Raw genomic sequence first — 24,456 nt, 5'->3', positions numbered from 1 at the left:
GCTGAGTGTGTCTCTTCCTGCCTGGCAGACTGGAAGGGTGTGTTAGTTTAAACATAGGCTGCTACAATGAATGAGTGCGAGGTCTTTGTGTATACTGGTTGAACAAGTAAAGTCTTTTTTAAAACTTAATTGGTCATCTTTGTCTTATAATCTAATTCCTAAAATCAGCTACATTTTAATTTTATTTCCAGTAGTCTTGATATTCTTTCTGGCTTCATCTTGCTCACATTGACTGTAATTAAGCCTTTTCTGCAATCATTTTTGTCACATCACATGTGTAAAGTAGTAAAATAACCTAAAACATGTGCAAGTGAGTGCATTTGCAAGACCCAAGTGTGAGTAATCAGTGTGACCGTCACCAGGGGGCTCGCAGTGTGGTGGATTTGAGTCAGGACTAAAAGAGAAGAGAAATCCCTTTCCTCTCCCACTAAACAACCCCCACTACCCTGTTCACATAGCCTTTCATTACTAATCATTCTCTAATTCAGATCTGGATTTCATTTCAGCATCAGAAACCTGGGGGGAAAAGAGAGAGATAAAAAGACATCTATGAAGTCAGCTTTCAGTGTTCTATATTGTTATTTTTAACACCCATCCACCCACCCTTTACTTCTTCTTCAAAGATTAACGTTGTCAATTGTGCCACAAAAAAAAAAGAGCTAGAGAGATCACTCTGGTTTGCCAGCCATGCCACCCAGCTGTTCCAAGATGAGGCAAGTTGCAGGAAAAAGAAAAAAAAAGAAATTAAATGGAAAGTAATTAAGGAGATAAATGAATAAATAGATACATTAATTATGAAAATGGTTTCATGGTGTGTGTGTGTGTGTGTGTGTGAAGGAACGGTAAAACCAACATAAGAGGGAGAAAAGAGCTGGCTCTGGATGGTGGGATGGAATTCTGGGAGATTTCTGGCGATCTTGGTCAGCCACTTCAAGTATTCTCCCTCCCATCCCACCAAACCACAACAAGGCAAAGTCCCTTATTGAAATTAACAAGCTCATACTTTTACAATTTGCATACACACGCACACATGCGCAACTCAAATATGAACGTGTGAACGCACAAGGACACACACACACACACACACACACACAAACACACACACGGACTGATTCATACAAGCAAACACACACACGAAACTCCCTCACGCGAATGTGGACAGCACGTACCCACAATTTATAAGGCACAAACACTCAGCTGCAATTATTCTTTCTGATGCATGACTGCTGCTATTGTTTGAAACTCTGTGAGATGGAACAAGCTCAGCAGGGTATTTTGTTTGTGACTTTTTTCTCTTCATTTTTCAGTCAAACTAAATCACCGATCACTGATACGTCTCACTGCATGGTTTGCTTTCATGACATGTATTCTGTGTTTCAGTGACTGTACACCAACTTTCAATCACTTTTTTCCCATCAAAGTGAACTGTACATACACCAGTGTAAAAAACAAACAAACAAACAAAACAAACAACAACAAAGCCAAAGGATGTAAACCTGCTGAAAAAGAAATATGAAACTTAAATGCTGTGCATCCTAAAACTAAGAGTATTTTTATTGCCAAAAACGTGGACATGTGGAAACAATGCTCATGCCAGTATCTTTTATAAAATTGAAGTAAATTTATTTGAAACAACCAAAAAAAAAAAAAGCAGGGGTGTGTGTGTGTGTGTGTGTGTGTGTGTGTGTGTGTGTGTCAGAGAGCTGTATCATTATAAGAAAAAGAATGCCAGTAAAATATTAATAATAATATTTGAATAATATAATAGAGCTAGCTAAAAATGACACTTTCACATTCACAAGAAAAAAAAATCACATTCAGAAACTGTCAGCTGAGGATTCTATAAAGAGGAATTCAATATTTCAGTAACAAGAAAAGTTTGAAATTTAGAGTTGCAATACAGTGCTGCTGAAATAAATAAATAATAGCTTAAATACAGAAAGAAAAGAAAAGAAAAGAAAAGAAAACCCTCTAATGTGCACCCCAGAAACTGTAACACCAGAACCACTAAAATGTTACTACCGATATGACTCTGATAAAGCAGGGTTGTATCAATGCAAATATAGAATAATGTTATGATAGATAGATAGATTTTGAACCAAAAGACACTTTAAGGTGTCTGTATTCAGCTTCTCCAGTAAGTGCTTTTTCCTTGTTTCTTACTAGCCAAAACTAGCATCCTATTTAATGTCACAGTGAATAATGGATGCACTTTCCTCACCAAGCTAGCTAGAGCTAGCATTAGTTGATGATTATGAACAAAATGTTCAAGCCTCAGTTTTTCACAACAGTAGTCAATAAACCAGTGGCTGATGTCTAAATGATGAGGTACATCTTTAAAATACAGTCTATACTGCAATACAGTGGTGACCTGTCCGGGGTGTACTCCACCTTTTGCCATTATGAATAATTATGAATAATTATTCATTCACGTCAGTGGCATTTGCAAACATGTCATTTAAATTAAAGGTACTCTATAAAATGATTACAAACCATCAAAGCATTAAGCAAATGAAATATTTATTCAGTGTCTTGAAGCCCTGTAGCGAGTTTGTGAAAGGCCAAATGTGGTCAAAGGGACCCTGCATGGTGCCCTGCTGCATGCAAGTGCTATTGACATATGCCCTCAAAATCAGTTGATTCCTTATTGGTATGAGGCCTTTATAATAGTCAGACAGTGGCTGGCTGCTCTGTCACAGGGATCAAGAATGGATTGGCATGGGAACTGGCATCAGAGTAGCTTGGCTCTCTCTGGGCCGAACCCATGAGGGATTTATCTGCCTTTCAGACACATAAGGAATGCTGGGACCTGATGCACTTGCTGTCTGGCTGTCTTCACAATTCACTCCAAATAACCTGAATATATGAGGCATTCCTGGGAACGCCAGGTTTGTCCCCACAGGGTGTCTCCAAAGAAACGCATTGTGTTTTTTTGATCTGATTGAGCTGATATGAGCTGTGAATAAACTACCAAAGAAACACAGCTAAACACAGACAGAACAGATGATTGAAATAGTAGCTGCTGTGATTTAAGGTGTCAGTAGGGCAAAACGGCTGCAGCTATGGGTCATGCTATCTATCAGAGAGCGAGAGACATAGAGCGAGAACAGAGCGAGAGAGCAAGTCCTCCCTCCTCATCTGGCTCCCCCTTTGCAAAGATAAATAAAGAGGCTAAAAGCCGAAGAGAAGAAGCAGAAAGAAGCTTTTGTGGCTTCCGAGTGGGGTCCCTTTCATGACTGTTCCCACAGCACTGGGATTGTGATGACATTCACCATGTTTCACACACACAGACACACACACGCTGATGTGCCCTGTGACTGCGGTGACTTTCGCTGGTGCCGGGCCCCAGACGGGACGGCGAGGGCCCCGAGAGCCACAGGCAGCCATTGTGCTGTCGCCGCGGAAACCAGCCTCTTTATGTCAGACATGTTTTTCTGTTTGTTTTCTTTTTTATGTCTTTAATGTGGGCAAGGGGAATGTTTCCCCTCTCATCTACCCCCCTCCCTCCCTCCCTCCCTCCCTCCCTCCCTCCTCACTGCACTGTGCTCCCCCCTCCTCCCAAGACCCATCTTCCTTCCCCTCCCACCAATCTATCCACATTTGTTTCTCCTCTTCGCCTCCTCTTCTCCCTTATGTTGTCCCCCCCTCCGCTTCCCCCTGGAGATTGTCATTTGTAAAGCTCCTTGCTTAGACAGCCCGTATCTTTGTCGTGGTGTTGCGGCCTCCCTCTCACTCAACTGCTTTTTATCTGCACTTCGTGAGGGTTTGGCACAAGCTGGCACTTTTTCTTCCTCCTGCACTAAAAAAAAAACAAACAAAAAAAAAACAACGAAAGAAAGAAAAAAACTTATGTGCACAACTCTAAAACAACAAAACCTATCCCCCAAAAGTATCTTGCCTTTCCCACGCTAAGCCAATTTTCTTCATGAGATTAAACAAACTCACCAATGACAAAGTGAAAGAAAATTGGAGGTGGGGGGGTGGGGGTGGGGTGTGGTTTAAGAGAATCTGGTTATGATTTGAGTCTGACAGAGGATGCCCCAAAGTCATCCAATGAGAAAAACAAACCTGAAAAAGCTCAACTGTTACTATTTTTAAGCACGTGAGGAATGCAGCTCGGTGCCATGACTCAAAGGCACGTTGGCCCTCGTCCGTAATCAGTTCACTCTGACTGCTCTCCTCTGCCACATCACACACAGGACACAATCTTTAACGAGCCACAGAGAAAGAGGAGGAGAAAAAAAGGGAGGGGGGGGTGAAAAATGAAAGAGTTCAAGGCTAATCCGCAGTGCCCCCTCAACCATGCATGTGACTGTGCCTGATTTCAGGAGTGTGTGTGTGTGTGTGTGTGTGTGTGTGTGTGTGTGTGTGTGTGTGTGTGTGTGTGTGTGAGGGGACTCAGCTAATATTAGCCACTGTAAAATGAGTTTCATTACATTTAGCATTTTGAGTTGGAAGCTGGCTATCATCAAGACAATCAGCTTTTTATTTTTGCTTTACATGAAAAGGACGTATTCAAAAGAATAGAGATATACATTACATAGGCTGACCCAAAGCCTGTGCTTTATATTCACAGATTTGGATAAACCTGATTCTCTAACAAAGCCAGAACATCGGGAGATGCTTCCCCATCCCCTGTTAGACACCCTGTGCTGCCGCTCTTTGACAGCCTCTCACTTTCCCAAATCCCTCGTATAACTTTACACCTCAGATTACGGCCTTATCTGCGAGACGACCTGCCGACACCTCGTTCCGATGGCAGCTCAGAAGAGAGAGCGTAAGCCCCTAAAAACCAGCATGAAAAAAAAAAAAAAAAAAACTTGCCACCAAGTGGGTAATTTTTAGACAGGGATTACAGTGAGTGTGCACAGAAGGAAGGGAAGACGCTGATGGAGGAAGGATGTGGGTAATAGCAACCACCGTTCTCATCCCTTGAAGGAGTTGCTTTTATTGGTGTCGGCAGTGGCTTTTTTTTTTTTATTAATAGGAAGAACTGAAATAAAGGACACGCTGAGCTGGATTTGACTGAGAACTTTTTTCCAGATGTCAAACTAAATAATTCCATAAAACTACCAAATCTGAGAAAGCTAACCTATAAACTTGTATTCAAAAATAAACTCTAGAGAAAGTGTTTTGACCCCCTGACCTTTCTTGCACAGATGACAGCTTGTGTTATTAGTGTTATTTTACACTATTTTTTATGTTAATATTTAAATTTGTTTAGTGACATTTATGTACTGTTAAGCTATTTTTATTAAGCTACTTTTCTTCCCTTCTGCCATCAGATATTTATCCAGATATTTTATGTTTATTAAGAGCATTTTCAACTGCTTATTTAATATTCTAGCTGTTTCAGATTTTTATCTGTGACATCCAGCTTGGTTAGTTTCAGGTTACTGATTGCCAAGCGCCAGTTCAAACCTGGCTGTGCAGAACGAGGATGTTTGCATTCTGCAGCTTTCCCAAGAAAAACATTGGTGAGTGACTGAAGTCATTTGTCACTGTTTTAATGTTGCACAAAAATATAATTTGCATCAAATAAAACTTTTGGTTTTTTTTTTGGTTTCACCTCATTTTGTTCATACCCCTTCAAAGAGCTGTTTAAGGGTTAAAGGTTAGGGTAAATTGGTAATAAATGACAATTCACAGCCCAAATTTGGAAACTGTTCACACCACTCTTAATGCATTCATCTCATCAGCATCCCTGCTGAGCGTGAAGTGGTTCAGAATAAGGTAGGCAAAAAAGACAGATTTATTGAATTATTAATAGGATTTATCCTGATACTTCAAGGTATTTCTTCAGTTGTTTCAACAAACTCAACTGCCTTTGTGTTCTTAATGTGTTCCAACTATAATGTAATACAAATTTAGATTTAGATTTTATTCAATTTGGCTGTCTATTGTTCTTCTTGATACAAACGTGTCTCTTAAATGAAATCGCAGTGTGGCAGCTGAAAGTAAAGTCCTCTTTTGGAAATGTATGTCTACTGTACAAGATGTGCTGGTGATTGTGCTTATTGACTGTGGTGAGATAACGTCCCTGCAGCAGTCCTGCATTTATTTTAATGTAAATCCAATGTGTGTGCTTTGAGATCAAACAAACACAAGACAATGCCTCATGCACAGAGACATATGGACTCAGAAGGACACAAAAGAAAGACATACATTCATAAAACTGCTCATGACAGATGCTCACGCAAACGTTGAAAGGCATACTTGTACAGTGGACTCATCCTATACACTCCACGTGTATCTTGGGCACAAACAAACACTATCTCAGACATGAAAACTTGCTTGAGGTCATTGCTTGAGAACGCCTAGCTAGCTGTATATGGTACAGAAGGCTTTGATCTCTGGACTTGGCTGTGGCAAAGACAACCAGCCAGCGCTGAGGCCCTGCAATACCGGAAGCTTGTGGTCTGGGCTGGCTCCATTTACTACTCTGTTCTGGTGCTAAATATACAATAATAAAAAGGCTAGCAGATTTATTTCAGACTTGTACATTTCCTCTCCAGTGGGGGAAGAAAGGATGGAGCTAGAGACAGACGTCTTCAGATTACCAAAAAACATTAAGTGATAATTACAGAGAGAGATAGAGAGAACGGGACGAAGTCTCCCCCTCTCGCTTTTCTCTTCCTCCTTCACTGCCACCACAGACTAAGAGGGGCGCCCGCTCTATTAGACTCCCAATGATTGGCTATGATTGCATTATCTGATCCCGTAAGGGATGAAACGACAGCAGCGCGCACACAAACACACACCACATGCCTGTATTTCATTGCTCAGTGATCACTCAGAAGTCAAACATGGGTTTTTTTTTGTTTTTTTTTTTTATCTTTAGACATGAAGCTATAAAAGAAAATGGGATTCAAATTCAAACATTTTCTTAATCTTTTTCAAGTTAGTTTCCTAAAACACACAAGCATGCACACACAAACACACACACTCACACTCCCCAATGTACTCGGCTTCACCACGAGTCCACCGCACTCCTCTCAGAGCTCTTTGATCCCCGGTCGAGGGTCCTCTCCGCAGTGCCTCAGTCTGAATTCCAGAGATTCTGGGATAATTCAAACGTTTCACGGCACATACTTGGTCCCCCCAGGAGACAGTGGCAGAGATGGAAAATGCCACCACGGTCCCTGTCTCTCTCTCCCTCCATTGTCCCTACTCTTTAATCAGGCCCTCTCTGTGGCTCACGCTGCCACCATGGTGTGTTGTCTCAGCCTGGGAAAATGCCGGCCTAAGTGGCTGTTATGTGCTGAGGCGCAGACCACAGGGACCCAGAGGGGTGCTGCTGGAGCCCTCTGTGCCAGCCATGGATCTCTGAGTGGCTAACACACACAATGAGTGAGGTCCCAAGTCTGGATGTAACCTTACATAACAGCCATCACTTCATCTATTTACTTTTTGTCTGGGTTTTCGATCAGTAAATCATCATACGACATCGTAATCACAGGGACAGGCAAAAAAAACCCCAATCATGAATCATGAATGTTATTTGTTCCTAAGAGGTTGCTGGGTGTAAACCAGCACTAAACTGACACACAGCTAGGGCAGTATTGTAGAAGCTCCAGTGTGATTGCTTGGCTGTGATCTGTAGAGAGGGAGTTTCCTGCCCTGAAGTCAACAAATGACCAAAACAAAGGCCTTGTGTTTCCCTGAGTCACACTGAGAAGAAGGTCAACAAGCGGAGCTCCATCAGAGTTCAGCCCAATTCAGCTTTGTTTTGGGACGGACTCGTGTTGGGGCTGGCCCGTTGGGTCAATTTACAGTTGGCCTTGCCTGCAGCCGGACACAACGCTCCATCGGGTCAAATTTACAAGAACTGAGTGAAAGTCTTGTGCTTTACACTGGTTTATATTTAGTGCTTATAAGCATGAATAGAGTTTTTATGAGGTGCCATAAATTTCATTTTCAAAAAAAAGGGTGAGCGTTTAGGCTCATGTACGCCTACCCTGCGGTTTCCCTAGGCCACCACGAAGCCTTTGTATTCACTCTGTTTGCCATGGGAAAATATCTGAAACAAATAAGTTGCCCCGTCGGCACCCATCAGTGTAAAAAACACTTCTAAGAGCTGTGGATTGTGCTTAGAGGGTGTGGTGCAGTGCTAAAGGAACTACTTGTTTACTCTTGCTATGTCTGAAAATAAAAAAAGGATCTATTTTCTCTCTGAAATGGAAGGCAAATAAACAAGTATTCTTGAGCAGACAATGTGGGCAGGCGCGAGCCGCCTGTGGTTGTACAGCGGCATGCTGGATTTGGTAAGAGATGGAGGGTGACACTTGGAGGTTCTTCCTCCAAAACATAATCACCATCATCATCATCAGTATCTTTAACAATATTAGTGAGATTCAATTCCTACTGTGCATCAAACTGCAACCTTCTGGACCTAAAACAAGAAGCTAAAAAGCACAAGTGTCAAAAACTGCAATTCCTGGAGTCGTCAATTGGGCGTCAGTCGCTATAACTAGACCAGTAGTTCCCAAAGTCAAGAGTGCTGCGGCCCACTTAAAAACCAGAAAATCCCATGGGTCGTCCGATAGCGCCAGCCTGTAAAATTTTCCTGTCTAGAAGCCTGTCATCAAAATACAAGAGAAAATGATGTAGTTCCTTGAAGATTTGATTCAAGAAACATAAACACCTGCTGTTGGCTATAAATTGCTGAGACTACCTAGTCATATGTAAAGTGCTAATGCCAATATGTGACCCACTTGCCACCGGGACACAAACTTCAATACAAGAGCAGTAAATTTAGGTCAGAGTAATGAGCAATATCACAAACTAACCACCTACTGCCAGTTTAAATTCATTTTTATATAAATAAATACATTTATATAAAAATGTAACTATGCATACATGTGAGTCATTTCAAACTGAATTTCTAATCTTGCCACAGACCTCGCGCTTTTCCAGGCTTCAGTTGTTTTTTTTGGAGGGCTACTCTCTTCAGTTTCCTCTTTAGCAGGTAAAATGCATGCTCTATAGGATTAAAGTCTAGAGCTTGACTAGGCCAGTCTACGAACAGTAGATTGTGATACCTTCACTCCTGCCCTCTGGAGGTTGCTGCTGATGTCACTAACAGTTGTTTGAGTGTCTTTTTTTACAGCACTTACAATGTTTCTGTCAACTACTGTTGTTTTCCCAGGTCTACCTGTTCGACAGCTGTTACTTAGTACACCAGTGACGACTTTCTTCTTCGTGATATTCCAAACAGTTGTACTGGCTTTGGCCAATGTTTGTGCAACTGCTCTGATAGATTTTCCATCTTCTCTCAGCTTCACAATTGCTTGTTTTTCACCCATAGACAGCTCACTGGGTTTCATGTTGGTTACTCCTCTAACTATAAATGCACAATCTGCACAGGAAAAACCCAAATCTGAAAGTGAGCGTAGACATTCAGTGCTATTTATTTTTTTAATAATTAGTGTAACAGGACACACCTGGGCAACAAAACACACCTGTCAGTCACATGCTCCAATACTTTTGCTCACAAGAAAAATGGGTGGATTCAGACAACAGGTGCTATCTACTGAACTGTGTGTTAGATCCAGATGTAAACACCTGGAAATAAAAGCTGAGATGTTGATCTGTTGTCTCATATTCATCTTTTAATGTCAAACCCAAATGTTTTTAGTCTACAGACAAAATAAACGGATTGGCCTCACTGTTCAGATACTTTTGGAGGGGAGTGTATGTGTATCTGCGCATTGCACTAGTGCAATCTATGGATGCAGCATTCTAATCAAACCTGAAAATGTATAAATAATATAATAAAACCTGATAACAGGACACTATTAACCAGCAGCTGCCAAAACATATTGAGACTTCAGAATGCAGAATCCAGACACTACTGGGTTTCATCATGGTGGTTACATCCATCTTTCATATACAGTCTATGCTGGAGACATGTCAGACTCAATGGAAAGTATTAATCAACTAATTTGGTTTGCAGTTAATATTGCCCTATAACAAGGTTAATAAATAATTCAGTGCAGACAGTGTTAGAGAAACATGAATATTCCTGCATTTTTCCAAAAGCTTAATTAATTAGTTTTATAGCAGCTTAAAAAAATGTATCATCATTAAGTGTAAACTACACAATGATAAAAGAAATCTGCATCCTGAATAAGAACACAGGAAACGCCTTTCTTGGGGTCAAGAATTACCGTAATTTGTGATGTCACCACAGCTTATATAGTCTTTCAGTTTCTGCAAGTCACGTTATTATCATGTTGGCACAAAGAAAACAGACCCATGTGGACAGAACAAGGTTTAAACCTGTCACTGGCGCACGCAAAACCGGCCACTGATTGGACAGATAAAAGAAAACGTCACAATTTTTTTTTGGGCTGAAAGCGGAAGTTGTTGGCTAATGTGGACATGGGACAAAAGAGGCTTGGTTATAGCTGTGCTACGGTAAAAGAGTTGTTACGGTTAGCGTAATTATTCAGGTGAGTCGGTAGTTCGCGCCCTTTTATATCAAAGCGTGTTCACAGGTCTCGTAATGAACAGCTTATCTCGTCAGTTGGCTTTTTTTGGATAAAGTGTTGCCAGCTGTCCAGCGTTAGCAACAGATGCTAGCTTGCATGCGAACAGAGAAAAGTGAATCCACTTCCGTTAGTCCAGGTGTGTTTGGCTTAATGTTTGCATGTTTCATCTCCATTAACTTTGTTGTGTTTTAAAGTGTTAAGCGTCGGTGGTTATAATTTGTCGGACCCAGTGCTTGTTAGCTGAATTAACTGTAATCTGTCAGGACTTAAGACTGTAATCATTTTACCTGTTTGTAAGAAATTTAAGTCAAGTTTTTAATACACTATAGGAGTTGACTGATAAGTGGCAATGTTATGATAAATAACACAGCTAAGAGTTAATGATCACAAGTGTGTGTGTGTTTTTTTTTACCCCGTTTTACCTGTCTCTCCCCCGATCCTGGCAGAGCCACCTGGAGTTTAGACATGGAAGTGCCTTGCTACCTGTCCAAACTGCTGTTTGAGCTCAATGAGCAACGGAAGCGTGACTTCTTCTGTGACTGTAGTATCCTTGTCGAAGGTCGCGTCTTCAAGGCCCATCGCAATGTCTTGTTTGCTGGAAGTGGTTATTTTCGAGCTCTTCTGGTTCACTATCTGCAGGTAAGAGTCAGTAAGGGTGGGTGTGTGTGTTTATTATTAAGGAGGGGTGAGCAATTGGAGGTGGCTTCTTTGAAGTAAATCCAACAATTTGGCCAAGATTGTTTATTTATTATTAAATTGGCATATATTAGTGGTTAGTATGTGAGCCATTTTTACCACTAGTTTAAGGTATGTTTTGTTAATGTGGCGGCCACTGTTCTTCCACATATTGCTGATCAAAAGGAAAAAAGGCAATCCAAAGCTCCCTGGCCCTATGTGAAAAAAGTAATTGCCCTCACTTGTTAAATCATGAATTGACTGTGATTTACTACTTTTTTTTTTGGAAAACTGAGGTTAATTACACTAGCCACACCCAGGCCTGATTACTGCCAGACTTGCTGAATTAAGAAGTCAGTTTAATAGAACCTGTCTGGCAAAGTGAAGCAGGTTAAAACATCTCAAAAAGCAACGCATCATGCCACAATCTAAAGAAACTGAAAAACACCTGAGAATCAAAGTACCATTCTGGAAACTGTTACAAAGCCATTTCTAAGGCTTTGGGCCTCCAGTGAACCACAGTGAGGGCCATTATCAACAAATGGAGAAAACTTTGTGGCGAACCTTTCCAGGAGTGGCTGGCCTACCAAAATTACTCCCAAGAACACATCACCAACTCATCCAGGAGGTCACAAAAGAACCGAGGGCAATATCTAAAGAACAGCAGGCCTCACTTGTCTCAGTTTATGTCAGCGTTCATGCAAAAATGGCTGCCAAGGGAAAGTTCAGAGGAGAAAAACCACTGCTTACCAAAAAGAACACAAGGGCCTGTCTACAGTTGCTAAAAAACATCTTGACAATCCCCCAAGAATTAGTCTGTTGTTATTAATATTCTGTGGCCTGCTGAGACAAAAGTTAAACATTTTGAAAGGAGTGAGTCCTGTTACATCTGGTGTAAAACTAATACAGCATTTCATAAGAAGAACGTTATACCAAGAGTCAAACATGGTGGTGGTGTGATGGTCTGGGGCTTCTTTGGTACTTCGGGACCTGGACGACTTGCTGTAATTAATGGAACCATGAGCACACCACACCAGCAAATCCACCTCCTGGCAGAGCCACCCGATTGAGATGCTTTGGCATGGCTGTTCATGCTTGAAAACCCTCCAATGTGGCTGAATTAAAACACTACTGCAAAGAAGAGTCGGCCAAAATTCCTCCACAGAGATGTGAAAGACTCATTGCTAATTATCGCAAACACTTGTTTGTAGTTCTTGCTGCCAAAAGTGGCACAACCAGTTATTAGGTTTTGGGGGCAATTACCTTTTCACACAGGGCCAGTTAGGTTTGCATAACTTTTTGTCTCCTTTAATAATGAACTCATCATTTAAGTACTGCATTTTGTATTCACTCAGGTTTTCTTTATCACATATTGAGATTTGTTTGGTCTGAAACATGCAAGAAATCAGGAAGGAGTTAAATCCTTTTTCATATATTTTTTTTATATATAGTTCATTTACAAACAAGAGAGATGTGCTCCACAGAAAACAATCTTAAGCAAAGTAAAAATTCCAAAATGACAGGTCAGATTAAAAGAACATAAGAAAATAATACTGTGTGAAAAAAATGTATGCATAAATAATAAGAAAAAAAATTTAAGGATCAATAAAACTGTTAAGAGCACAAATTATGCATTTCGGAATCAGAAGGTTTTTATTGCCATATGGGTGAACAGGTTCACAGCATTAGGAAATTGCTGCGGTACTTCGTGCTTACAGAAAAAAAAAACAAATAAGTATAAAAACTATAAGACAATATACAAGTATACAAATTGCAAATATACAGAGATATTAGAGCTATAACTATAGCACAATATTACAAAATTACAAAATATACAGTGCAGAGACTAATTAAAAGATAGAAGAATGTAGACTATATTCCACTAATATGTACATCAGTGCAGTCAGACAGGTGCATAGACATAGGGTCATCAGCGTTTGTGGAGGGTGGTGGTAACAGTCTTAGGGTAATTGTTCATGAGTCCAACAGCAGAGGGGAAGAAACTGTTCTTATGGCGGGAGGTTCTGGTCCGTATGGACCATAGCCTCCTGCCTGAGGGGAGAGGGTCAAAAAGTCTGTGCCCAGGGTGAGAGTGGTCGGCTGTGATCCGACCTGCACGCCCCAGTGTCCTGGAGGTGTACAGGTCCTGGAGAGATGGGAGGTTACAGCCAATTCATAAAAGCAGAACAGGCAGAAACATGTTACTCAAATGCCCAAGTAAACGGATATGGATGATTTTTAAGAGCCCACAACAAATGACTGAGCAAGCAGGCAGAGTTACACGGGTCAGGTCACGGCCTCAAATATTTGGTCACAGTAGCCTCTTTCCCACCAACAGGGTTCCGGAGCCGGAGCCGTGAATTGAACCGTTAGGCGGGTTTTCCACCGCCGAAGCACTTGGTGCTCGGCCGAAAAACGGGTTCAGTTCCGGCCCCGCAAACTAGCTGGTCTGGAACCAAGAACCCGTGCCGAAAGCGGCAGAAGGGCGTGACTCTGCCGTCTCAACATCAAGTTTTCTACCATATTACATGTGTATTACATGAGAAAAGCGAAGCGATGTTCACGGCTGTGAATTAGGTTGGGCTCTAAGGCTGAACTTGCTGCTTTGTATCAGTTCATATCACAGATAAAAGGACACACAGTGCGTACTTGTCGTCTTGCTCTAATCGCTGTCTGTGTTTCCCTCTGTGCTGCACACAGATGCTGCAGTAGTTTGGTTTGGACCCTAAAACGTATCTGCAGCACAAGAAAGGAGAGCGTGTTCTCCCACGTTTGTGCGCTTCAGCTTCCGTGTCCAGACGAGGACCCGCCCACGCTCATACATAAAGGAGCAGTTCACAGAAACGCGGTGGGAACGCGGGCCCGTTCTTAAGCGTTTCGGCGGTTCATTGGGATCGGCACGGGAACTTGCTCCGGCTCCGGAACCTCGGCGGTGGGAAAGTAGCAAGAGTGTCCTTAGATGGGTGTGGGGGGCAGCAATTGTATTTGACCAAAGGGAGTCACATGAAGAAGCTTGGCCACGTACAAGGGGGGCCTGACTGTACATGCTGTATAGTTAAGGATGAGAATTTTAGCTGGGTACTCAACTTGACTTGGAGCCAGTGAAGGAAAATTAGCAGTGGGGTGTTATGGGAGATCTCTATGACTTAGAAAGTAGCCTAGAGGCATTTTTGTATCACAGATTTGCAGAGTGGGGAAAATGGAGACCTTCAAAAACATTTAGCTCCTTTTTAGAAACTATGATTTTACTAATATTTCAGAGGAGCCCTGTTGCATTTTCTAAATTTCTACTTTTCTGGCATTTGTATTTTCTGTTACATTTGGCTTAAAATGGTCTTATCTTTTGAATGAATCTCTTTTCAGGACAGCGGACAGCGCTACAGCACAGCCTCGTTGGACATTGTGACAGCTGACGCCTTCTCTATTATTCTAGACTTCCTCTACTCTGGCCGCTTGGCCCTGAACAGAAGCAATGTCATCGAGGTGATGTCAGCAGCCAGCTACCTGCAGATGACTGATCTGGTGAACTTCTGCAAAGAGTACATTCGCTCGTCTTTGGAAATCTGCAGCAAAGAGAAGGAGAGGAATGCAGAGAAAGAACACCAGACAGTGGATGGAGGAATGGGTCCTGCAGACAGTGGCACTCCTGCTGCAACAACCTCCAGTGGTGCTGGAGTTGCAGAGCCTCATTCGCAGGTCTCAGAGGCAGATAGAGGATCAGGTTTAGGTCCAGAGTCTGTGACCTCAGGTAGAACACCTCTGTCAATTGTTGTCAACACCCCTCCAGGCTCCAGCAGGGATATGGACAGCTCCTACCCTTCTCGGGAGGAGTTTGCATCAGGAAGCGAAGGGCAGAAGGGACATATTGATCAGACTAATCTCTCATCCTCCTCATCCTCTGCTCTGACTCCAGAGTTGGTGAACCCTAAGATAGAGTACGACCCTGATGAAGAGCTTATGGGGTCTCCTGACACCAAAGTCATGGAATCCTATCCTGGGCCTGCTCTGCATAATACTCACCACAGTAGGCTGCTTCCTCCAAGTCCCTCTCAATGTAACGAACGCTCCTCTTTGGGATACAGCCCTTCTTTTAATGCCAGGCTGATGGATGTGCTGGCCAGAGGTGAAGGCCCTACTCCTCTGGGGGACAGAGTAGGGCAGCGCTTTACCCAAGGACTAGGTAGCAGCACTGGTGGAAGCCGAATGGATGAAGGTCTAGGGTTTGTGGGTTCATCAATTATGGAAATCCAGTCTGATTGGCTTGGAGAGGATGCAGGTAAATAGCAGAATAAATCTAAGGACATTTAACCACTTAAAAACCTATGCAACAATGTTAGTAAATTGTCAACCCGAATAACGGGCTAGATTTGAAGTGTTGGTGTCTTACTCCCTCTTCAGGTGATACCTTAGTAGTGCCAGTGAAACTCCACAAGTGCCCCTTCTGCCCATACACAGCCAAGCAGAAGGGGATCATGAAGAGACACATCCGTTGCCACACGGGAGAGAGACCCTTCCCCTGTCCCATGTGTGGCAAGAGGTTCACACGACAGGAGCACCTTCGCAGCCACGCCCTTAGTGTAAGAACATTATGCAGTGCAAGAGTTGATCAACTTTTCCAAAAAGAAGAGGGTGAAAAAGTAAACTTATTGCCTCAAAAATGTATTGCAGGTCTACTTCATTTATCACACTTTATGCAACTTTACTTCAGCAAACATCTAATAAACCAAAATATCACTATGAATAGTACACAACATTTGCATCACAGAGATCTGTTTCTGTTGCAAATGTTGTGCCTTATACACTGAACAGTTAGAGGAACATTGATCATATTTCACTTAATGCCAAAGGAGTCTCAGTGAAGGTGACCTGATAAAATACTTTAATTTAATATCTGTGTCATGCTGCTTCCTGTTTCTACTGCACTATATTGTGGATGCTAATATTTTAGATTGTACTCCATAACATTAATTTTAAAGCTTTAGTTACTTTAAAACATCATTCCACACTAATATATCATGCTGTATTATAAAGTTACCCGGAAGTAAATTACATTACAGTACATTACAGTTATAACAACATATGAAAATAATCTCCAACCAGGTATTGGGTTAATCAACCAGTTATTAGTGATATAAACATAAATTTTGATTTTGAATGGGCCCATTCTGCCTAATGAGTTATTTTGGTGTACTTGAAGTATTTTGATACTAATTTTTATTTTTTTTTTAAATATTAAATCCCAAGTATAATTTTTCTAAAATTTCAGCAAGGCACTTGAATGAAAGGCTACTTAGCTTTGGTGATGAGACATTACAATCTAGTTTAAACATATAATACTGATACTTGTCATAGAGGAGAAAGTCGACTTATTGAGAACAAGCTGAAATTCTTAACTTTGATTGATTTGACTCCTAAATCCAGTAGTTTGACTTTAGAAGAGAAAAATATTTTTACATAAATTATTTAACTTGTAAAGCACAATTGCTAAATAACACCACAGGGTGGTATTGCCTTTGTTTTAGTTTCTTTCCTGTGGTAATATCTGCAGTTATTGGTAGACTAACTTTGGCTGTTTGGAAAAGTTTAATCTACTGCCCAACTCTGGTGAGGATAGTCTGGTACTTCTTCAAGATCATATTTAGACAAAAAGTGCTAGCAGTTAGCAAATATAAATTGGGAGTAAGTTAATAATACCATTCTATCCACAGATTTCTGGAAGAGCATACGTAGGCTGCCATGACAGACTGCCACTTCCGCTGTACGGTTTTATACTTCCGGTTACCCAAAGTCAGAGCCAGAGTTAATGACAAATTTGTGTTACTTTGTGCTGTAACTGGCGGCTTTATTAGTTGGAACATGAGCTCGGATGCAACTTGTGCTGTTGTCGGTTGTCACTACATCAGTTTGTACATTTTTTCAAATTATTTTATTCTGTAAATTTGTTCTTTTTCCCCAAAATTATACTACCCAGTAGCACATCCTATTACTGTATTTTTTCCTTATGTTTTAAGTTTTCCTTTAATGTACAGCCTCTTATTTTTTTACGTTATTTTATTTATAGTGTGACACTACAGTATACAGCCTACACAAAGCTTAAAAAATGCGTGGCTTCCACTTGTAAACACGTAGCAGTTAGCAAGATGACAGCTGCGTGTCTCCTCGATCACAGCTTTCGGCCAGTCCAGTGTTTCTGTTTCAGTGATCTGAACACTCTGATATCCAGATAAGTGATATACCTTCCACAGAATAGCTGCCACATCACTACATGATTTCCCTAATCGGTGATACAGGAACAGCTGACTGTCTCCACCACTCCACTTTCCCTTAGCATGACCCATGCTAAGTGCTTAGCTTGGCCGATGCTCTGGATCGGCTCTACAGCTGCTTTAAGGAAAACGTTGCCTTGTTTGTTCATCATTACTTTATTGATTTTATTGCTTTGAAGGTAATCTGGTGCTCTTATAATTATGTGATTTCTCACCATCAACACCTTCGGAAAAAACAATGTAATTGATAATGTCGATGTAGCTGACTGCGGGCCATAATTTCATGTCATTTACACAAGTGACAGGTGAGGCACTGTTACCTCGCTGCTTTTTAAAACGTCCTTGCAATGTATCCACCTCCGATGTGGTACCATTTAGGCCAGGTAAAAGAAACTGCAGTGTCAAAATGTTTAAATGAACGGCAAGTGTGTAAGCCTGCAACCATAAACAACAGCGCAAACGGAAGTAAAATACCAGCTTCCGCTATGAATTATGGGTAATGGCGTGACGTCAGGAATACTGTGGATAACTGAGTTCTTTTAAATTCAGTATTTTTCCCTAATTGTGTCTGATGTGCAGTGAAGTGCAATTATTGAGTGCAGTATAAATAAAATTATCTTGCTGTTATTCTTCACCTTCGCTGCCCAAACAGATGAATTCTTACACTCACCGTGTTGACCATCCACAGGTCCACAGACACTACTGGCCAGTGTCATGCAAGAGCTGCAGACGAACCTTCACTGGTCCTAGGGTTTCGCCAGGGCTCAGACGCTTCGGCACCTGCGACAGCTGCAACTGCGTGACCACCACTCACGATGAAACGGCACCTGTTCACCCTTCCAGCCAATCGGAGTCTGTGGAACGTGCAGACGGGGGTGCGGATTGGTCCAGTTTTATAGACGATGTGGATGAGGTAGAAGTCGGCAGAGTGGAAGACTTGGTAGAGAAACAGATGCTTGAAAGACAGCTGTCTGTCTGCACTGATGTAGTTCACACACTGTGAAGTTATAGTTATACCCAGGGAAGAAAATGCTTCTCTGAACTAGTTGTCTGAGTTAGTGTGTGTCAGGTCAAAATGTAGTCCTGCAGATGTTGTGGGGGTTATAATTTGGCATGTTTGTCTGTGAACAGCGTTCATCACAATTGTGCAAGATGCAGTCACAAATCTTTAGTGAGAAGTTATTTGTGCCATGGCTGGTGTGATTCCCATCAGGGTGCTCTCTATATTATTTACTGTAAGATTAATTATTTATTAACTAGTTTGTATCCACAATTTGACTTTTGCAGATATCATACTCCAGTGAGTTGCCTGGCTGGAAATAGGTTCAGTGATTATGTGTGTGTGGTTTTTTCCTTCCTTCCTTTAAATCATCACTTTAGTCTTTTCGTTCCTGTATTTGCACAATTGATGAAAACCAAATTTCTGTGTGTTGTGTGTAAGAAGACTGCCGGTCAAGGCAGGATTTCTAAATTTAGAGGACAGAAGTATCTTCTCAAATGTTTTGCTTGGTCCTAAAAATTACACTTCATATATGAAAAGAATCTTGTGGGTATAAATGGGCCATTGGAGGTGTTACTGCAATAAATGCGTTGTGAAACTGGACATTGCCCAATTGCCTCAACTCTGACAATTCTGCAGATTAAAACTGGCTTGTGGCACACTCTAGTGTTACTAAGTTCAAACTGTTCACTGAGTCACTGTCTTGTTGCAGTTGTTACTTATGGTCTGATTATTCGAATCCATCCATCCTCTTCCACTTGTCCAATTCAGAGTTGCCAATCAAGCCCTCTTACATGCATGTTTTTACAGGTATGTGGTGTTTTTACAAACTGGCTGTCACCAGCTTCTTGAGTCTGGAGTGATGTGGACATGGGTCTTCACAGGGACCCAGTAGCCAGTGTTTGATCCCATGATAGGTATATTGCTAAATATGATGCAGTAGTTGTCATTTAAACAATTACTTCAACTTAGAAAATACTAAAGTCATCTGATGCCTTAAAAGTTTGAGTTTAATTTGTCATAATCACTAAATACACATTATACTTTATCAAAAGTGTAACAGCTGGACTAATGCCCACAATTTTAGTACAAATGACTGCTCATTGAAGCTGGAGGAAGATCTCTAATTGTCACAATAAGAAGATTAACAGGCCACACTGTTTAAGATCCAGGGCACAGTAGGAACTATCAATAATATGTGTGTGTAATTGTAAAGAACATCTGGAAAAATTCACTAGGTCCTATACCTCAAGCAGTTTTCTATAAGGACAGAAATATTACATGATGGTTTTTCTGAAATCTCGGAGATCTGGGAATGGGAATTTTAGATTTCCCCACATTCTCAGATCAGGGTATCCTGTCTAAAAGACTGGCTTAATTTCACAGTGCAACTGTTTCTATTTAGAATAAAAATAAAAGCATAATACAATTTTCAAACATTTAAAGCTTTATTTCACTGAAAATAGAGCCCCGGCTACAATTGCTGTTGCTTCGAAAGCAGTTTTTTTTCCCCCCATTCTTGTTTCACATCTGATGTCATCTGCAATAGTCTTTTTTTTTTTTTTTTTTTTTTTTCCTCCACTGGATAATGGTCCAAATGTTTTCGTGTGTAACTGATCTGGTAAGTATTTTGGCTCTTTTTAGCTCCTTAAGTGCAGAACCATGTTGCTGTAATGTATACAGAATGTGGCATTTGGTGTTGTCCTGCTGAAATAACCAAGGTCTTCTGGAGCATCACACTGCCCCGTGTTTTTCAGTATATATCCTTCATTGTTGGTCCCCTCTCTGCCTTCACACATGTGCATCTCACCAATGTGTAATAACACCAATACGATCAAAGATCTTAAATGACCCCAGAAAAATTTGAAACTGCAATACTTACTGGATAAAGTCCGCATTAGGTTATCTGTACAGTTGCTATTGGTCTCTGGTGTGTTTTATGTTCATATTTTAGTTTGAATTTGATCTTTTTCGGGGCTTTATGCATATTTAACCTCCTGAGACCCTGCGTCCACAGATGGTGACATTACATTTTGGCTTTGCTGCACCTTATACTTCATGTTTGTTTTTGTTGTGTTATGCTATAAAATAATCCCATTGTCCATATCTGAGGACATTTTTTTTCTCTCACAAAAGTATGTAACAACCATGTAACAAAATACAACTTCCTGTTCAAAGAGGAAGCTTAGCATATATACATTTCAGGTCCATCTAATCACAAATATCCAGGAGAAATTGAAAATGCATTGCAAACAGGAGTTCAGGTCTCAGGAGGTTAAATTCAAAAGGGAAATCACTGCACATACTGAGGAGGGCGACACGTCCCTCAAGCTGACGAACCGAACACCATAGAAGAAGAAAGATTGCTTCGCGGCGCTTCCCACGGGTACATTTTCTTAGGGACGTGAAGAAGCGGGGACTCATGGGCAAGTCGCGGGATTTAAGTGAGTTTGAGCGGGGTGCGATAGTGGGAGCCCGGAGAGCCGGGTGCAGCGTCTCGCAGACAGCGAAGCTGCTGGGCTGTTCAAGGACTGCGGTGTCTCGAGTTTACCGGGAATGGTGCGAGAAGACGAAAACGTCTAGTGACCGCGGGACGACCGGGAGGAAGCGGCTCGTCGATGAGGAGGGAGAGAAGTGGATTGAGAAGGTGGTGGAGACAAATAACCAAGTTACGATTGAGGAGATACATGCGCTGTACAACAGCAGTGGAGTGGAGAAGCCCATCTCACTGAGAACTGCCCGGCGGACCTTGAAGAGGCTGGGTTACAGCTGGTTTATGCCCGTCGATGACCCCCTCACAGCCGGCGGAGCCAAGGACAAGAAGTGACGCGAAAACTGTTCGCTCGCCATGAAGATACCGAGTCTTTATCGCCGTTTCGGTGATATAACGCAGGCATTCCCGGATTATACAAAGGGAGATGTGACAGCTTGAGAAGAGTTGAGTTTCTGGAGAAAACTTTGGCAAGAACTCCTTTGCTTCCCGGATCAGCGGTGACGCTGCGGGTTTTTGTTTTTTCCTCAGTAGCGACATCTATCGTTCAGAAACAGACTGCAGGGGGTCCGCGGCAAACAACCAGCAGCCACATGGTTGCATGGAGCAAGATGTCCTCATCGCTGCAAGGCTGGAAGCTGTAGCTGAGGAAACATCAGGCCCAGAACAGCTGAACACCTCTAGGGACTGACAGTATCAGAAGGAAAACATTAAGTTCTTCATGATGGACTGTGCATGCAGTATCGAGAATAACCTGGAGTCATGGATGTCCTAGTAATGAACTGGATTATTCCAAAATGTTCTCTATTATACACAAGTTGCCCATTGTAGAGCAGTTCTTTTTTTAATGTACTATTTGTCTTTCATCTTATACAAATGTTTAAACTGGTTTTTGAGTAAAGTAATTCTAAATGGAATGCAGTGAAAGCAAATAAGGAAAAAGAGTTTATACAATTCTAATGAGCGTGGTATGACCATCTTTATACTTCAACACAGTCTGTTGCATACCTGGATAGTCATGCATTGGCAGTGTGTCTGGAATCATTTGAACACTAAAAATGAAGCTGTTTTCAATCAGATGCTTTCCAGATGGGACTGCATGGTGGGCAAAATCTGATGGTACTTTTCAGAGTTCATAATTTCATCAATTTTGACAAGATCTCCAACACAACTGGCTGAAATGCAGCCCTAAACCATGACTGAGCCTCCACTGTTTTACTGATGGCTATAGAGACTCACTGTTGTGCCTCTCTCCTGACCTCCTCTATATACATTGACGATGGTAAATTGAAAGAAAACTTTCAAATTTGGGTTCATTACTCTATAATACCTGTTGCCACTGATTTTCAGCCCAGTTCTTGGCAGTCGGTGTCCAAAGAAAAGCCTTGTATGGCTCCAGAAAGCCTGGAGATCTGTAGCTCAAGTCCACTTTAAAAAAACCAACAAACTACAAGATAGTCTGACTCCTTGGAATCAGAATAAATGAGGTGGTTTGACAGTACTGTTAATTCTGAAAAGAAGATTTTAAGCTAATTTAATTGCCTTCAGAACGCCTAAAAAAAATCATTGTCGATGTTGGATTATTTGATTTGTTCCTTGCTTTATATCAACATCTGTCAGGCACTGTGTGTTTAGAGAACACAAGGGAACACATTAAATTTTGTGATTCAAAATTCCAAATAAACTATTCTTATAGTGTTTATCAATAATATTCCATCGAGAGAAAAAAAATACCTGTAAGTGGAATAAAGGGAAGGTCTTATTACCACAAAGTCAGTTAAGCTGAAGGGATATCAATCTGTCCTGTTAAGAAGCACAAACCATTTCACCTGCTTTGGCTCAAATAAAACTGACAACCGGAGAAGCAACAAGACGACCCCCCCCCCAAAGGAATAGTTTTTGCCTCATCTATATCCCTCCTGACTTTCTTTTTGTGCGGCCTTGTCACTACCAGTAGCATGAGACAATACCCACAGCCCAATTAGGTTGCGCAGACAATCCAGCATCCTGGAGGAGCTGGATGCAGCATATGGTTTGCTGCGTCTCCCAGTGCAGTCTCAGGAGTGTGAAGGAGCGCAACGGCTCAGTTACTCTAAACCAGGGCTCTTCAACTCCAGGCCTCGAGAGCCCCTGTCCTGCAGGTTTTAGATGTGTCCCTGATCCAACACGCCTGAATCAAATGGCTGAATTACCTCCTCAGTATGCAGTCAAGTTCTCCAGAGTCCTGCTAATGACTTCTATATTTGACTCAGGTGTGTTGAAGCAGAGACACATCTAAAACCTGCAGGACAGGGAGGCCTGGAGTTGACGAGCCCTGCTCTAAACATTTCAACCATATTTAATTTTTTACCAGGCAAAAAAATCCCTAATATGATTCAAGCAGTCTGCTTTGTGTAGAAAAAACACTTTTTACCTCTCTAAATCTCTTTGCTGCTGTCATTTCCTCTTCTTAATTATCTGGGAACCAGTTTCTCACTTAAGAAAAACAAGGCAGACTGATTTTTTCTTTCTTTCTGAGCCATGATCAGAATAATCATTTGCTGCATTGATGAGCATGTATGAAAGTTTAGCATCAGATGTTTCAAAGCATGTCACTAAGCAAATGAAAGGAGCAGAACGGATATATATATATATTTATATATATATATATATATATATATATATATATAAAACCCCCAAAAAATAAACTTGTGGCACAATAGTTGCAGCAAAATCAGGTTTTTATCCTGGTTTAAAATGTCAAGAGTCACCATAAATTCAGCTGGGGCTCATTACATCTGAGTTAACACAAGATCCCATGCATATAATAAAAGGTTATGGTCAAATAAGTTTTTATTTGAATTCATATCAAGCAGCCTCCTACCTTTGGAAAGCTCTTCGTGCCTTTACAATATAAGAATGGCAACTTAGAGTAGCAGTAAGGAGACCCTGTGCGAGAACGCAGCCGTGTTACTTAATGTTAAGAAAAATGCTTTATTTGTGCTTTATTCACTGTGAGTAAATATTCAGACTGCTGCAAAAGTAACTTGAACAGCATTATCCTGGACTTTAATGCACAGGAAGGCAAACTTTTAAGTGCTCATAGCAACATAACTTAATCAGGTGCAGTGTAAAAACAGATCTTTTAGTGCCCCCTGCTGGCAGATTGGCATACAGGCAGAATCCGATCAAGGCTCATATACACTTGCTTCACGTGTGCTAAACAAACTGTTAACAGGGAAGCAGCAGCTAATGAAGCCGACCCTCTACAACAGCAGCTGACCACTGCAGCACTGGCATAAGCCACAAGTGCAGGAGCAGCATATGATTGGCCGCTTTTAGATTCGGCATTTCTAAACAAATTCAAAAAGTCTCAAATTGACAGTTAACAGGTTGCCTCACAGTCCAAATATTCCACTGGCAAATCAATAGTAGGAGTTCTTTATTTGTGACTTTTCTGTATCAATGCCAACATATGACTGCGAGCCATAATTGTGCATTCTTGAAATTACAACTTTATTTAATAAAACATATTTAACAAAGGGATGGTGC

The 24,456-nt window shown here is 41.4% G+C and overlaps 1 protein-coding gene across 2 annotated transcripts; it reads left to right on the top strand.

The window, feature by feature from the left end:
* The first annotated feature begins 10,337 nt into the window (after nt 1-10,337).
* Nucleotides 10,338-19,095, top strand: zbtb8b (zinc finger and BTB domain containing 8B). Of its 2 annotated transcripts, none has more exons than XM_030741070.1 (5): nt 10,338-10,454; nt 10,940-11,132; nt 14,532-15,444; nt 15,567-15,745; nt 18,123-19,095. In XM_030741070.1, exons 2-5 carry the CDS (start codon nt 10,959-10,961, stop codon nt 18,435-18,437), a joined length of 1,581 nt encoding a protein of 526 aa, XP_030596930.1. In that variant the 5' UTR covers nt 10,338-10,454; nt 10,940-10,958; the 3' UTR covers nt 18,438-19,095. The 2 variants fall into 2 exon arrangements, with proteins under 2 accessions (XP_030596930.1, XP_030596931.1); XM_030741071.1 differs by lacking the exon at nt 10,338-10,454 and adding an exon at nt 10,466-10,629.
* The last annotated feature ends 5,361 nt before the right edge of the window (nt 19,096-24,456 follow it).

This window comes from Archocentrus centrarchus, chromosome 11 (genome assembly GCF_007364275.1).
Source record: "Archocentrus centrarchus isolate MPI-CPG fArcCen1 chromosome 11, fArcCen1, whole genome shotgun sequence".
NCBI classification, from domain to species: domain Eukaryota; kingdom Metazoa; phylum Chordata; class Actinopteri; order Cichliformes; family Cichlidae; genus Archocentrus; species Archocentrus centrarchus.
Note: the sequence above shows the minus strand (reverse complement) of the source record. Positions and strands in the feature narration are given on the sequence as shown.

Excerpts from the sequence above, each read along its gene's own strand:
- zbtb8b (XM_030741070.1), top strand. The coding sequence starts at position 10,959 with ATGGAAGTGCCTTGCTACCTGTCCAAACTGCTGTTTGAGCTCAATGAG. Across the intron at positions 15,445-15,566 it reads TTGGCTTGGAGAGGATGCAG|GTGATACCTTAGTAGTGCCA; the intron begins GTAAATAGCAGA and ends CTCCCTCTTCAG. Across the intron at positions 15,746-18,122 it reads TTCGCAGCCACGCCCTTAGT|GTCCACAGACACTACTGGCC; the intron begins GTAAGAACATTA and ends GACCATCCACAG.